Consider the following 16,825-nt stretch of genomic DNA (forward strand, 5'->3'; position numbering starts at 1 on the left):
CAAGTTATACACCCGAACTTGATATTTATAGGAGAATACATGATCTCTTGATGGGTCTGTCTTTCATTTGGACTAGGGATGAGCCAAGAGTAATGGACACATCCATGAAATATCAGATGTGAAATCAAAACTTCCAAATCCATCAATCCACAGTTATACATAAAAAAATAAAGTACACACACACACTCTCTCTACACCTTTTTACCAAACCCTAAAGGTGAGTGACTTGGATCCAAAACTTTAGTAGCTGCAATATCCATAATCAATGGCTTTTAAAACAACAAAATCGTGTCGTTTAATATAAATAATATTAAACTAACAGTTAAACATCTAGTGTTTCATTAAAATAAGAGCACTAAAATTATTAATATTAATCGTTTCATTCACCTTTACTACGAAGTACAACCCACCCACTAAAGCTTTCATCCCCCAAATTTAATAGACGTTTGATAATCAACTTTTAGTGCAAATGAAATTATTTAATTTAAATTAATGATCATCATTTGTTAACCCCCACCCATAAAAAAAGACAATTTTCTTCCAAAATAATTAATGAAACGAATTTAAGTAAATTTCATATCTGTTAATTTGTCAAATCAATGAACATTTCGTCCCCGTTCAGCATTAAAATATTGTAGGCCAATACAAATAGGGATTCATGCAGTTCCAATATTCATTGAGCATTAAAACTATGAAATAATTAAAGTTGATGATATCATTATAATATAAATATCTTAAATCGTTATCATATTTCGATAAAGATATTATTTAGCTGATCTAATAATTATAAGATCTAACACTTTGTAAAAAGTTATAAATATTAATGGCTATTCAACTCGAATATTTCAAATCATATTACAGATCAAATATCAAAATTTCGAGCATTCGCCAGCAATAATAACTCATTCGTTGCAAGAACTTGTACAAAGGATTAATAAATTTTGTTTGCAGGAGCCCATTCCCTGAGGAAAGATGTGGCTGCAAATGACAAATGTGGAATTGTGGATCATTAAAAACAAAAAAGTACGTATGATGAGCGTGTGTACGTAAATTCATTTTAAGATCTCAATTCTTTTTATAAAAACTAACATTTAAAATCTGCAAATGTTTCATAATGCGACCGTTTATCTGTACCCCTACAAACGCACAGAGGTGCAAATAATTGCTCGCCGAAACCCAAAATATATATATATATATATATATATATATATATGTATGCACAGCCAAAGGCCTGTTTACTCCACTTTCTACATTTAAGCTGCCCAATTGAACTCAATTTATTTATTTTTATTTGTAAAAATAAATTCATAGATCAAAAGTGTCTGAATACAAATATACCAGGCACCAGACACACCTGAGCGAATCAAAAGAGACTAAGCTAACGTAGCACAAATAACGATAAAACATCATACATGTCCGAGACGATGAAATAAGTACAACACCTCCTAATTTAGAAAACCAATCGATGCCGCCGGAAAGTGTAAGTAGAGGCATCTGAGCACAAAAATCTTGATCTCAATTGATCGATAGAACAGTGATTTCACTTTTTTCATTTAATAAAGCATGCAAGCGTATACGTACGAAGCAATATCTGATCGAGTTATATTTTAAAGTTGCAACACTAATATAAAGCAAGTCGATGTTATTTCTAACCTAATATATTACATTACATAGTTGTATTAATGCATTTGACCGTAAACTCCGGTTTTTTTCTTTTAAAAAAAGTGCAAGTTGATAGGCAAAAACTAGGAAATGTAGAGGTCCAAAAATAAACAGTAATCAAGATCAATTTAACAAAACACGAACATAATGGTACATTTTAGAGATTTTGAATCTAAAGCTCAGGTACCAAGATAGATATCACATTCTCACGAGAACTCAAAACATTTGAGAGGGATGGTCCGATAATATTTTTATATTTCAAATAAAGATAGATAGGAGAATAATTAGTAATGCATTTAGAATTTGGAGTATACGAAAAAATGTTGTGGATATATAAAGGGAAAGTTGAAAAATCCCCAATCAAAACATTTCTTTGGGTTCACTTCCTACCCACAAAATTGTGGTACTATGTCATACAAAATGTGGTACACTTCATGTGGAAATGTGATACTAAAAAAGTACCCAGGACTGAACACAAAAAAAATCGACGGCTGGGGACTGTCTTGATCGATCAGACAGGAAGGGCGACTCTTCCATTAGTCTAAGGAAAATTTCAGTGCTTTCTGATAAAGCCACAGCATGCAAGCTCTAATAATTTGCTTTTGGAAAAAACTGAACCGCGTCTCCGCTTCCACTAAACGAAAACAACAAAAGCAAAAGATTACGATAATTACTTTAATTTTTAAATATGCAACCAATCAATCAAACCAATGTAAAAGAAATAGCTAGAGTATTTAAGATTACAGCTAAATCAAATTCCCATTATTAAATTTTAAGATAAATTCTTGAATCAGAACTTTTTTTTAAAAAAAAATCATTTTTGAACGTCACCCGAAATTTTTTTCTATCCATTTTGGTTCTCAGGGGCCATCTTGCTTAAAGCAAGTGTAGTTCCCTGTTGCCATGCAAAAAGAGAGGTCGCACCATTGAAGTGACTGGTAATGTGTGTGGTGGAGCAGATTGAGTTGTGGATACTGATGGTGACATGGTTTTGAAATGTGGGTACGTTGACAAATTAAACAAGATCGACAATATTATATATTCTTTGAAGTTTTTGTGTGGAATGAGATCAAAAGTGGAGGCGAGCCGATCTGTGACTCGTGAATGGACTAGAACGTGGATGACATGGTACGTACGTAAAAACTCGACTTAAATTCGAGCTACTGATCAATTTCATCGCTAATTTTGTTAGAATATGAAAGAATTACACATATTGATCAGCTCGTCTCAACTCCATCCTCCCTTGACCAATACCAAAATGGGTCAAATTTTAAAAACCATATATGTTTTCTTTAAATTTTCTAAAAATTGCATGTGAAAAATCTATGAGCTTGAAACCACAAGTCATGTACTTACTGCTAAAACCGCTGCCACTATTTCTTTGTCGTGCATGTGCTTTTTAAGCATATATATGTATATATGAAATTATATCCACTATACATGTGCTTTTTAAGCATATATATGTATATTATTATAATTGCTAATTATTGCTTACAAGACATCAATTAAATATTTACGATTATGTCATGGTTTTATGAATTTATATTAATGAGACAGATCGATTCGATCTATTATAATTGCTAATTATTGCTTACAAGACATCAATTAAATATTTACGATTATGTCATGGTTTTATGAATTTATATTAATGAGACAGATCGATTCGATCTATAATTAGAGTAAAAATAATTTTTTAATATAAAAATGATTTTTATTATTATTCGGATCGGATGAAAGGTCTGTGTCACAAAATCGAAATTTAAGATGATTTCACCACTGTTTTTTGTGAAAATTTACTTGAAAAACACAAAGTTATTAATTTGCTCAGTACCCTTAGGCATGGTTATCGAGGGGAAAAAAAACAACATATCCAAAGTATTATAGTGACATCAAATCACTTCATTTGCAAATAACTAATCCGAGGAATGCATATCTAGACTAGATCTTTTTTCTAACCCATGATACAAAAACGTCAACTCAATTAAAAAATCTTTGATATGACATTTCGATATATAAAAAGTGGATTCCATGTTATATCCGATGGAAAGGGGGAAATGTGAATTTTTATCCCTCTCATCGTGATTCTTGGATAACTATGGTCCAGGTACGGATCCAAGATTTTATATTTAGATGGACTGGATTAAAATGTCGGCATGAAAATTGAATTTCACGATCACTAGTCAAACATACATCTATTTTACCGATTCGGATGTCTCTAATGCTTTACAACTCGACCTTTAATATAATAATAATAATAACAACAACAACGACGACAATATATATATATATATATATATATATATATATATATATATATATAAAATCAGAGTTTTTATCAAAAATAGTAATTTTCTGTCAAAATGTCATTTCTGAAAAGGAAATATTTATCATGAATATTGATATATGTATACTGCAATAAATGATCACTTCAATTTTGTCCATTGGGATGTCTTATTTGAATTTTAAATTATAAATAATGCATTATTGCATATTATATTAGAAACCAATTTTATTCTATTTATCTTACTAAATTTATCTACTCCAAAATTGAATTCTGAAATGACTCCTTTTTCAACCCCATATGTGAGTTGAATCCTTCCCAGATGTAATGTTCGTTTAAACTTAGATTTGTTCGTTGTTATGAACTACCTACATATGAAAACAACGAGAACGACGAGACATTAAGTTTGAAATCTTTCTTTCATGATCGAGAAGTAAAAAATATTATTTGTACAAAATTTTAATTATTACGTATTACTAATGTGATAATTTTCTTCTATATTACAAAGTTCACATATCGATACCGATAGTATAAAATGTCCCATAATGAAAATGATTAAACCAATTCTAAAGAAAGTAAGCATCTTATTAGAAGACACCTTATAAAATTTATTGACATTGTTTTTGAATACACATAGTAAATATTAATAAAATAACTTTTTTGATTTATACATAATTTTATTTATGATCACATGTTTCATTTTTCTTTCGGAATAATAGGCTGTTATGTATATTTTGAACAGATTTTGTAAATAAAATCACAACACATTTGGATAAAGATATTGACGAAACAATTATTGTTATCATCAAATGTGTCTCACGTGTCATGTCGCAAAATTGTTTGAGAACGTGGATTTAGACGAAATTAACGAATTTTTTAAAAAATATTTCTCATTAATTTTATTGAATGTGATTTAAAAATATTTTTTTATCACATGTTAAAACTAATAATATACAAGTTCTCGAAAATTAAAGAATTAAATATGTATTAAGGTTGGTGGTCGACATCAATACACTAAACACGATAAGCATCATGTCCTTGCCTTAGGCTAACATAATCTAAAATTTTGATATACTCATTTTTAGTCAAAAAAATTAATCGACATGCGTTGTATTTAAGAAAGTTTTTTAAAATTAGCGAAAAAATAGTTTTTATTTTATTTTTATAATTATATTATTTTTTCAATTTAAATATCTATTTATTTTTCACGAATTTTTAATATTATCATCTCGTGCATTGCACGGGTTAAATACTAGTATTAATAAGAATGTAATTGGGTAGGACGTGGGAGCATACATGAAGTGGCTGACCCAACATTTGTAATTACTAATATTGTAGCCCAAACATGATTTACCTAACATTTTGGGCTCTACTTCTGCTGGTAGGTTGCGGTTGTGAGATTTATGTTTCGAGTTTTCCTTAATTTTAGGCCTGTCCCAATAATAGTAATTTCAAACATCGAAGCCCACACCTGATTTACCAAACACATGGATCCCATTTTGCGATCTACTTCTGTTGGTAGGTTTGTTTTTTATTCATCATCGATAGTAAATTATTAATGAAATTCATGTTCACGATTGTCACTCTCTTGATCAAAATACAAAAAATATCAACACTAAAGTTTGATTGACGGGAGAAGAGAAAATCGTCATTTTAATATATTATATTTGTTTCTTTTACAATTTTGATCATTTGTGACGTCAAATTACACATTTATCTTTCAATAATTAGATATTTCAATTAGACAGCGAGATGAAATTTGAGAATAATTGAAATTAGTCAAAAATATGTGATCTTGGCCTCAAGTAATAAGTTAAATTGTATTAGAGCAACTCAAAGTATTCGAAGATCAAATATGATCGATATAGCAAAAACCATCATATTATTTAAAAATATAATTTTTATAAAATAACAATGATTTATCTATATGAATCTCTCTCTTTTACAATTAATAAATTAATGAAAGTATTGAATTTAATGAGTTATTGTATCCCATTGAAAAGTCCAAGTCATCACACTCTTGCTTCCCACAACTCCTCATCTACGACTCGGTCATCATATCCATTCACTTACCTCAAACACATGGCACTGGGTTCCTCAAGAATTTACAGTACACACGCTTTTAATGGTACAAGCAAAATCCAACTCCTACAATTCTCTTTTCATTTTTCGTTGATTTCCTATTTCTTCAAGTCTTCGTGGGTTCTTGATATGGACAAGAATTGAATGCCAAGATTTTGCCTGCGAAGAGTGATAGAGCTTTGAAAGTAATGGGAAAAACCGTAAAGTTTGTGGGTGTGGATGAGGAGTTGCAGAAGATATTGGATGCTGACATGGACATGGTGGGACCCAGGCGCCGGGCTCGCGAGGCATTCATGCACATTCAGCTCTCCATAGATCATATCTTATTCAAGGTATTTGGTAATTTCCTGCTCGTGTTTTCATGGGATATAGCAATCATGGTTGAATTAAAGTTTACGTTTTTCTTCCTTCGTTTTTGTTGTCGAAAATTGAATGATAGTGGTTGGTCTTAGATATCTTATCGATTTGGTTTGATCTGTGCTAGAGTTTAAGCTAAAGATGGAATTTTTACCGTATGGGAGTGGGACCGATTTCCCCACACAGATAAAAATAAATAAATTGGAATTATATATAATTTTTTAAAAAAATCAAGTTTCCGCCTCTAATGCCGCTGAGCTGCCACTTCCTTAGCCCCACCCTGGAAATCCTGGATCCACCCTGTCGTCACGGGGAAGGCATAAGGGCTTCATCTTTCCTGTTTAATATTGTTGTCTCATGCAAATGATTTCCTAGTTTAGCACGTTTTTAATTTGGTTATGCTAAGATTTAGTTGATGGATATTTTTAACATATGATAAAATTAGTCGAGTCTAAGATTCTGATATGTTACTTTTAGGCTACTTTCTGTTGGTCAATTAATGCTAGGAGATTTATTTTGCTGCCATAGTTAAAATACTTGAAGGTTATACTAGCTACTTGTGCTGCTTGCGTACATGTGAAATGACTACTGGGACTGATCTCATGGTTGTGTATGAATCCCCCCAGATGTTTTATTACGTTTAATATTTATTCTGTCATTTTTTCTGTAGTATCTCCAGTTATTTTAGGCTGAATCCGCACCATGTGTATAGATAAGAAAGAAATTGTCGTTTTCGTAAGAAGTGAAAATCTGGCAGAAAAGAACGATAAAAAGGCAGTAAGATCGCGATATCATGCGAGAGTAATCATTGCTAACGTAAATTGGTTGTGAATATGAGAGGATAATTTTAGGTAAATTATTTCGAGTATCTGGAATCAATCTTTCTTCCTGGTCTGATTTGATGATTATATCGCTAGAGCAACATCATCAGCTCCAAGTCGGTCCTAGCTTGTTTTCGAATGCTTTTGAAAGATAAGTATGTCTATTATTTTTCTGGGACTTAATCTTTAGTTTACACCTAAGTCTTATCGTTCTCGAATAATTGATTTTTATGGACTTGAAATTGAGATTTTGTATAACACTTGACTTAACTTGTCTTGCAGATGCCACATGGAAGATTGAAGATGAACGAGGTAATTATTTTCCAATTTGTTTGTTCTCATTTCAAATATATTAAAGAAATTCTAAGGTTTCAACCTTTCCATCGCTCCCTCTCGATGAACGAGGTAATTATTTTCCAATTTGTTTGTTCTCATTTCAAATATATTAAAGAAATTCTAAGGTTTCAACCTTTCCATCGCTCCCTCTCTCCACTTTTCCATGGATAACACACCTCTAGATTTCTTACTTGGTGGATTTTTATTTTAGCTGACCCCTTGTACCTTCAAGAATATGCCTTGGTATTTCCCATTGGCCAACTCTTTTTTGGGTAACATTGATTTATCCTGCACTGTCCATCATGCTAGGGTTCAACTTTTGCCTCCATTTGCCGAATATCTTGTTGACTTTTTCACCTTGTACTAGTACTGGATTATCAAATACTTATTATTATTTTATTTTCAGTCACTTGAAGTGAACTCTAGGGGATTGGAGATGTTTTCAAAAAGTTGGCTTCCAGAAAGTGGTTCCCCAAAAGCTGTGGTTTGTTTTTGTCATGGTTATGGAGATACTTGCACATTTTTCTTTGAAGGCATGAATCTCATACAACTGCTAATATCGCAAACTTATTTCTTGAGTAAAGCTGAACTTATTGCTTTTATACAATGTTTACAGGAATTGCCAGAAAGCTAGCATCTTCTGGTTTTGGAGTTTTCGCACTGGACTACCCTGGATTTGGTCTGTCAGAAGGTCTACATGGCTATATTCCAAGCTTTGACAGGCTCGTGGATGATGTAATTGAGCATTATTCAAAGGTGAAAGGTCTGTCGTTAGGTGAACTATCTTATTTTGCTTTAGGATTTTAACAATCTCTACTGCTGTGTTATGCTTGAGCACGGAAATGAGTGCGCACATCCCTAATGGGTTTCTCATGGCAAATAAAGAAAGGAATGATGATTGGGCATGAACCTAACGGCCGCATGGATGTGCCAATGTTTTAATGAAAATATAAGATTTGTCCAGTAGGAAATCATTTAAACCTGTAACTAACTTCCAAGTCACCTCTGTCATTGTAAATTATGTAAATAATTCCAAAGTAACCATACTTTGTAATGCGCTTGAATTCTATTAGCTACTTTCTGATATAACATGTGATTTACTTCTTTTGATACCATGTTAGTTACGACTTTTTCTAAAATCTCGTTGTTAAAATACAAAGCTAATGATTGTGCCACCTCCTGTTAGCTCGAGCTATTTTAAAAATTGATAACTCACAGATACTGAGTGAGAGAGAAAGAGAGAATTGTTCAAGTACCATGAATGTATTTTAAGGTGTACGGGTATACTTTTCCAGTTGTATTAAGGTGATTGTTGGTGCAGGGAATCCAAACTTCAGTTCATTGCCAAGTTTTCTTTTTGGACAATCTATGGGGGGAGCAGTTGCGCTTAAAGTGCACCTCAAACAGCCCGATTTGTGGAGCGGTGCAGTTCTTGTTGCACCTATGTGTAAGGTACTCTGTGCATTTTATTTCTTACAAAGTGTACCAATTGAACTTTGTCTGTTCGTTATGGAAACTTTTCTCTAGATTGCAGATGACATGGTCCCTCCCTGGCTAGTAACTCAAATTCTAATTGGAGTCTCAAAATTACTTCCAAAACAGAAGCTGGTTCCGCGGAAGGATTTGGCTGAGATGGCATTCCAAGATGCGAGGAAGAGAGAACAAGTAGGCCATTTTCCTTGAACTAAGTTACAAGTTTATGATAGTCGAGGAAATTGAAATTTGAATTCCGATGTGAATTTGAAGGAAAAATATAATCACAATAGAATGCTAATGGAAAGCACACTTGAGGTTAAGTGAGTTGTGGTTGATTTTAGCTTTAGCTTTTACTTTTTTATTCTCAAAGAGAATGTGATGACATGTTAAGTTCACATGTTCAGATATTAGAATCAAATTTATCTTATGACATGATTATAATATATTAATATCTGCTAAGGTTATCAAAATGGTAATAAATATTAGATAGAGTTTTCTTGTGATTAGTGCTTTCGTCTCTGGGATAATTTTCCATTCCGTGCAAGGAGTTGTATTCAATATTAAGAGAGAAGAATTGGAAAATGCCAACTGTGGACTTTTGGGCAATTTTTTGTATATTTCAGCCTTTGAGTTGAATAATGTAATTGTTTTATGAAGCGTCTTCTCTTTACCATCCAAAAGTATAAAATAAAATAAAACGTGACCTGAATATGTAGAGCCTAAAAGAAATTAAATTTTTTATCCTGTACGAAGTGGAATTGCAGAGCCAACTACTTATGAGAACGATGAGATTCTCGTGTTTTGTTCTTGATTCAGACAGCCTATAACGTCATTGCTTACAAGCATAAACCTCGGCTACGAACAGCCGTGGAATTGCTGAGGACAACACGAGAGATAGAACACCAACTGGAGAAGGTACTGAATTACATCAAATAATGTCTGATTCAATCAGTGAACTACTCGTAAGACACAATAAAGGGGGATGGACTTCAATGTTGAAGAATGTATAACATGGAATCTGAATTTCCAGCCTTACATTTAACTGATCCATCTGTGAGTGAAGCATTGTACAATAAGGCGAGCAGTTTAGACAAGAAACTCAACCTGTATGATGATGTCTATCATTCTCTTCTTGAAGGCGAGCCAGATGAGATGATACTTAAAGTTTTTGGTGATATCATAACTTGGCTTGACGAGCATTGCTAGAACGTCTCTAATCTTTCCATGGGCTGTTTCCTGCACCTGTTTGTTGGGATCATATTAATGATTTTACTTGCAAGAAAATAGGAAATGATGCCAACATGCCATTATGTCAATCTTAAGTTGCAATTGGAGGGCCAAGCTGCTATCTATTTACCTAAATATCTAAATAGACAATTTTGTGCTAAATTCTAAAAACTAAAGGATTCTAATTGTTCATACCGAAGCTCAACATGGCAACGCAAAGTAAAAAACCAAGCAGGGAGAAGTCCATCTTGTACACGATTTCCATGATAATGATACATACACCTGTTACCATTAAATGCCTTGGAGATGAGAACACCATAAACAATCTGCAAATGCACCATTGCTATCAATATGCCATGCCCTGATACATATTGGAAAACTTGCAATATTTAATTAAATAAAAACAATACAAAATAAAGGTATAGTGCAAAAACGACATGATGCTTACTTTGTCAATGGATAAGACAATAGAAGAAGAAAAAATTATTAATGGAAGTAGGTGGTTTTTACACGGGGAAGGGGGTGGGGGTTTAGAGACAAGAACCACACCACACAGTTATCTACTCTATCCGTAAACAACATAAGGCAGATATATATAGATTCACTCGTATTAATATAAACTGCAGTAAAAGCTCCCAAACAATGATTAATGTATGGCACAATAATAATAAAAAAGGACCATAAATTTGGATAAGAAACTATTAATGATATGAGGCTCGGGATGAATTTGTCCACAAAGGATCCTTGTAACCAGGTATTTGATACATCAGACAGAATTGACAAAAATCAACAAGGGCTGGTATTTCCATTTTATAGTAAAAATTGCAGTAAATATTAGAAGCTACCAGGAATACCTCTCCTCCGCGATACTGTCCACATAAAATATCAAGATAATTCCAAAAAGAATAGCGCTAGAAAAGGTCCAGGCAGAAAAAGGTAACTCTATGCTGGTTGATCCCTGAAACATTCTCAACAGGCACACACAGATAAGATGAAGTAGTTAATAAATGAGAGCAATTGGATCAAAGAAAAGTATGATAGTAAAACTCACCGATATCAAGTCCCACGTGGCAATCGGGAACATAAAACAGGTGGCAGAAGTAATAGTTATGGCATGAAGCCGCCTTTTAAGTTGATTCTGGAATCATAGAAAGGAAAATACCAACATTAGCTCCTGCTCTTCTTCTTGCTTTGAATTGTATGCAGATTCGAAAGAGAGGTTATATCAGGTGACAGAGAAACATCAGCACCTTAAGTGAGACACGTCTTGCAATCACCCTTCTCAATGTTGATAAAATTCCAGCAAAATCGGTATTAGCATGTCCTTAAGTCCTACAGCCACTTCTCGTTCAACCTCTGCCTCTGAATTATCAAAGACTGGTATTTCTGGTTAAGTTCACCACTAACTATTTAACCGAGTTCTGAAGCACAAACAGAAGTTTAAAAACTACTTAGCATTATTCCAAAATATAAAACATTCACGATTGATCATAGGTCAATTATAAAAGGATATTCAGGTGAGTATAAGAGGCCGAGGCCCATCCTTGAGATAGGAGGTAGAATTATGCGAATATCGTAAAGAGGCCACCGATCTGACAAGGTAGAAGAAATTTCTATTAGTTAGAATAACATGCAAAGAAGTAACATAATATCAAATTTCTTTATGAAACATTAAAATCTGATAAAATTTATTCCTCTAGTTATAAATTAATGATATTGAGCAATAAACATCAGATGCAGACCATGCTAATTGTGACAACCATGATGGTGTGGTAAATCAAACATGTAGATTAATGACTGTCTCAAACTGCATCCGCAAGGAAATCTCTGTACTACATGTCTTCATCAATATCAAGTATTGGAATGTAGACTTAACGCAAATCCTGAAGTCTGAAGCCAAATGAAAAACACTGAAGCTTCTACTACCAATGAGTTCATGAGTAGAACAGGTAAAGATATAATGGCCCATTGACGTGTAGGATTCATGTTTATCACCAATAAAGACAGTACCTTTTTCCCAGAGATGGCCTCTCCTCCCATACAAAACCGCGGATAATACTCCAAGAACAGCACCAGAATACTCAGCCAATATGGCCCTGAGATAATAAGCATACATTAATGTGATTGTGAAGCTAAATGAAATGGAGAAGTAATTTCTATAAATAAAAAATAAGGTGGAAGCTGGGTCATATCCATTCAATCTCAAAACTAGAAATGTAGTGAGAGGTCCTCTTGCTATGTTTAAAGGGCATCCTTTAGGTCACACTGAAAATTTAGATTGCAAGCTTATACTGGGGAAAGGGAAATCAAAACTTTTTGTTTTTGAACCACTTCTACTTTGGAATCAATCACGTCCCCCATACTCCCACACCAATGTGGCTGATAGATTACAAGGTGAAATTTATGACAACCCAAAAGTCACATCTAAAACAGCTTCTTTGTTTCGATGGTTTTGGCTCTCCACATGTTAACAAATGTAATAAAGCAAATTAAAGAACATTATCTTATAAAAAGTTAAATCACAGGAGAATTGTCAACATATGTGGTCAAAATTTTCAAATCACATTGAGATACAAAACAAATGAGATAGCGATAAACTGCGAATTTGGAATGTTTACATATCCAAATCCACAGCTTGTCCGAAAGGGAAACCTTTACAAACCATGTCATGCAGAGTATTAATACAGAATATTTATCTTGTACTAGGATTTTTCACAACATGCAAAATCTGTATCAAGTTTAACTCAGCTAGTTACATGTCAGTAGTTTTTTCCCCCTAAATTGTGGCGGAAGTATACCACATTCTACTCAAGCAACAACCTGCAGAAGAATATGCTCTCTAACTTGTTTAAATAATAATAATTAAAAAAAACATATCAAAAATTTTCAAGTGCACTTTTGGACATCAACAAACAAAAATTAAGAATAAAAATATAGCCTAAAAAAATATTCTGAAAACTAAATCAAAACGCTAAAGTGATTTGTAAAGAATCACAACTGCTCGGTTTAAATTTCCTTTTGTTCACAACGTACAGCTGGTCAATTCTTCATTCTTTGTAGATCATGTTTCAATTTTTAATTCAAGAAAATAATAGAGCATGTAGAAATTCTCGATTTGTAAGTTAGACCTGAGAGGACCACAAGATTTCAGAGACCCTTTCCCCATAAGATGAAGTATAGGGCTGTAACACCCCCATTTATTACAGAAGGCACAATTAATACGCAAAACCATGTTAGCCAAGAAATTTGTAGCAAATTTATTTCTTGTTCCAATTAGCAGCAGCGAGAAAAAAAAAGTATAAAAAATAAAGCAGAATGCACGATGAAGACCTGAGTATCAGAAAGTGGTGTGCCCTTCCAAGGTTTTTGCAACAGTAAAAACAGAAGGGATGATGGAACAAGACAGCTGAAGACAAACAACAAGACCGAAGCACCCGTTTGTGATTAATAGGTGTACAGAGTGTATAATGACCATATTCTCATGAAGTTACCAAGAATATATAATATCCGCAAGGGAGTTTGCCTACATACAAACATCTTCTGCCTACATACAAACATCTTCAGATCAACAAAATGAGAGATTGAGACGAGCAAAAAAAATTATTCAGGTACTGTCTAATATCTATTGCACATCGTGTTAGTCATCTTTAGTTCTTAACTATATCTTTTGACAAGTCGAGATAACTTCATCATCAGATTAGTTTCTCAGTCGGTGTATTGGCAACAGAAACTCCAGTTTAACACATTCAGCTATGGGCAGACAAACTTTTTGCAACCCAGTCTCCCCCTGAAACATCTAATTCGACTACTTCTTTTACAACATTATAGGAATCAAAATACCAAATACCCCAAAATCAACATCCAGCAATTATTTCCTGCAACTTGGAAAGACTAGTGCCATATAATTTCAGAGTTTAGGTAGTCCGAAGCATATTATTCCCAAACGAGGACGGGACTAAAACATGCCCGTTGAACTGCACAACTAAAGGCAACAGCAAAACAGCTAGGCTGCTAGTCAATGAAGATCAATAAACACTGTTTAGTGCATAAAAAAAGCCTCAACCTTTTCAGACCTCCTGGCCAACAAGTGAAACAAAAAAAGGGGAAACCACATGATTCGAATCCATATCATTCTGCAATTTCAATCAGCTGCTGAACTTAATTTCCTTGCAAAGAACCACCCTTGATCAACGATAAACAAAAGAAGATAGACTGACCTAAAAGTGGCGGGATTCGCAGAGCTCCGATTTTCGAGAACTTGATTAGGAGACATCACCGATTTTACTGCTACAGAGGTCGGTAGAGGAGTAAGTGACTTCAATCGAGGTTGGGGGTGAGAAGAAAATGGGCCTTCGATATTGGTTTTTTCATGTGGGCTTAAATTTTTTAAAGAGGCCTTATTGGGCTTTTTAAGGGCCTGATTAATTTTTCTAACCCAACCCATCCATAACTAGGGTTTTCGCCATACTTAAAAATTTCCTTTGCCCCTAGCTTCGTCTTCTCTTGTGAAATCTCCGGCGCTGAGTCTTGGGATCCACATTCAGCCCGTCGTTGAGCTCCTGTGGAGGTACAATTGTTACATGCATTTCGTATGGATTCATTTATGTATAACGAAATCTATGGAAATTAGTAAATATGATAAAGTTTGAGTTGTCCGGAATTTAATATGTTGTTTGGAAGTTCTTGATTGTTTGTTTTTTTATTAATGTGTTATACACTTTGTGCAGAGTGTTATTTGGCTCAACGTCTTGTGTTCCCGTTCTGATATTTTGTATTTGGTTATGTTTTTGATAATGGACACAAGAGATTGTTTCGTCGTTTGTTTCTTTGTAATTTTTGAAACAATTGACTTGTAGATTTTGTATAAAGGAAATTTGGATAATATATATCATTATCGTGTTACTGCGCTTACAATCTATTGAAAATATCGTGTTATTTTCTGTCTGACAGTTCTGTGCCAAAGTCGTCTTTAAAACAATGAGTTGGTTCATGCCCTGTAAACAACAATGAAACTTGTGTTAGTTTTAACTTAAATAGCGTTTTAAACTTGAAATTAGACTGCATATTTTCATTCCGCAGAGGTTCTGTCAAGAATATGTTCACTGCCTCTCAAAAGATTCACAAAGACAGGGACGCTGAGCCCACTGAATTTGAGGAGAATGTTGCTCAGGTCTTTACCTTAAACATGCTTATGTACGGGTTCCGTCGTTCTGCATTTAACAATATATTTCGTCATGTTTGAGTTTTGTTATTGGATACCCAGGCTCTGTTTGATTTGGAAAATACAAACCAAGAGATTAAGAGTGACTTGAAAGACCTCTACATCAACTCTGCCTTGTAGGTGCTCCTGTGCCACCTTTTTACCATATTCCATTCGTGTGAGCTTGTGAGGTATACTTATGTATATTAATTCATGTTCTGTAGGCAAATTGATGTTTCTGGAAGCAAGAAGGCTGTTGTGATCCATGTCCCTTATCGATTGCGGAAAGCTTTCCGCAAGATTCATCCGAGATTGGTGAGAGAACTTGAGAAGAAGTTCAGTGGAAAGGTAACAGGGATGCCGGATGAATTATTTACCTTGTACACCATTAAATATTCATAGAGTTCCATATGGTTTTTTGTTCAGTAAGACATAAACAAAGCATATTAGGCAAATAGTAGGATAATAGTTTGTGCCTTAAATAATTTTTAGCTTGGAATTTGATCATCTTGACATGAAAAAATCATTTGACGATATACTGCATTATTTGCTTGGCAAGTGCTTGCAAATACTTGCTTCCATGATTTTTTATTTTCATTTTGCTTTGCTTTCTCAGGAGGTTGTTCTCATCGCCACAAGGAGGATAGTGCACCCGCCTAAGAAGGGTTCTGCCGTCCAAAGGCCTCGTACCCGAACACTTACCAGTGTTCATGAAGCCATGCTTGAGGACATAGTTTATCCCGCTGAGATTGTCGGAAAACGAGTCAGATACAGACTTGATGGTTCTAAGATAATGAAGGTGATTACTGTTCCTTATATGTGTGGTTGTGTCTATAATTCTCTGCAGATGCTACTGGTCTTATTTTGTTTCTGCTCATTGTAGATTTTCTTGGATCCTAAAGCAAAGAATGACACAGAGAATAAGCTCGAAACGTTCTCTGGGGTCTACAGGAAACTCTCAGGGAAAGATGTGGTCTTTGAATTTCCAATAACAGAGGCTTGAAACCTACCTTTTCCAGATTCACTTATTTTGTTTTATATTTTATCTTTGTTTTTTACATGTTCGAAGTTTTGAGAGCAATAAATATTGTTTTCTCTGAATCATACCCATTTTTCCTGTAACTCATTCGAAACAATTCAGTCTTATTCGGTTAAGAGCAGGTAGGTCCTTGTGTAAAGACTTTAATCTCGTTGCATTACGGTTGTTTGGCATAATTTATCCGCATACATGTTTTGATTATATGAGAATTGCATTGGTGATGGTTTAAGACAATTCTGAAATGTAACTACTGAAATTCATGAAGATTAGGAAGTTCAAATGTTAGCATAATGATGACAAACTTACTGAAGAATGTTTACAACGTCTCGAAATGTTTCCATTTT

The 16,825-nt window shown here is 33.9% G+C and overlaps 2 protein-coding genes and 1 pseudogene across 3 annotated transcripts; 2 read left to right on the forward strand and 1 right to left on the reverse strand.

Moving 5' to 3' along the window:
- Positions 1-5,923: 5,923 nt before the first annotated feature.
- Positions 5,924-9,969, forward strand: LOC142522570 (caffeoylshikimate esterase-like). 2 transcript variants are annotated; one of them, XM_075626032.1, is made up of 8 exons: positions 5,924-6,071; positions 6,164-6,357; positions 7,486-7,515; positions 7,946-8,072; positions 8,156-8,314; positions 8,861-8,991; positions 9,067-9,204; positions 9,832-9,969. In XM_075626032.1, the coding sequence occupies exons 1-8, from the start codon at positions 6,026-6,028 to the stop codon at positions 9,949-9,951; spliced, it is 945 nt and encodes a 314-aa protein (XP_075482147.1). In that variant the 5' UTR covers positions 5,924-6,025; the 3' UTR covers positions 9,952-9,969. The 2 variants fall into 2 exon arrangements, with proteins under 2 accessions (XP_075482147.1, XP_075482148.1); XM_075626033.1 differs by having other exon boundaries at positions 5,926-6,071; positions 8,156-8,302.
- A 149-nt stretch (positions 9,970-10,118) lies between these two features.
- On the reverse strand, positions 10,119-12,358 carry LOC142522109 (uncharacterized; annotated as a pseudogene).
- A 2,362-nt stretch (positions 12,359-14,720) lies between these two features.
- On the forward strand, positions 14,721-16,620 carry LOC142522573 (small ribosomal subunit protein eS7-like). Its single transcript, XM_075626035.1, has 6 exons — positions 14,721-14,809; positions 15,322-15,412; positions 15,506-15,579; positions 15,667-15,790; positions 16,059-16,241; positions 16,326-16,620. The coding sequence occupies exons 2-6, from the start codon at positions 15,338-15,340 to the stop codon at positions 16,443-16,445; spliced, it is 576 nt and encodes a 191-aa protein (XP_075482150.1). The 5' UTR covers positions 14,721-14,809; positions 15,322-15,337; the 3' UTR covers positions 16,446-16,620.
- Positions 16,621-16,825: the final 205 nt, after the last annotated feature.

The sequence above is a fragment of the Primulina tabacum genome, chromosome 13 (genome assembly GCF_025594145.1).
Source record: "Primulina tabacum isolate GXHZ01 chromosome 13, ASM2559414v2, whole genome shotgun sequence".
NCBI lineage: Eukaryota > Viridiplantae > Streptophyta > Magnoliopsida > Lamiales > Gesneriaceae > Primulina > Primulina tabacum.

Bases quoted from the DNA above. Each gene is read 5' to 3' on its own strand.
- LOC142522573 (XM_075626035.1), top strand. From the start codon at position 15,338: ATGTTCACTGCCTCTCAAAAGATTCACAAAGACAGGGACGCTGAGCCC. The intron at 15,791-16,058 runs GTAACAGGGATG...TTGCTTTCTCAG, and splicing joins AGAAGAAGTTCAGTGGAAAG to GAGGTTGTTCTCATCGCCAC. The intron at 16,242-16,325 runs GTGATTACTGTT...TGCTCATTGTAG, and splicing joins ATGGTTCTAAGATAATGAAG to ATTTTCTTGGATCCTAAAGC.
- LOC142522570 (XM_075626032.1), top strand. From the start codon at position 6,026: ATGGCACTGGGTTCCTCAAGAATTTACAGTACACACGCTTTTAATG. The intron at 6,358-7,485 runs GTATTTGGTAAT...CTTGTCTTGCAG, and splicing joins TAGATCATATCTTATTCAAG to ATGCCACATGGAAGATTGAA. The intron at 8,315-8,860 runs GTGAACTATCTT...TTGTTGGTGCAG, and splicing joins GGTGAAAGGTCTGTCGTTAG to GGAATCCAAACTTCAGTTCA.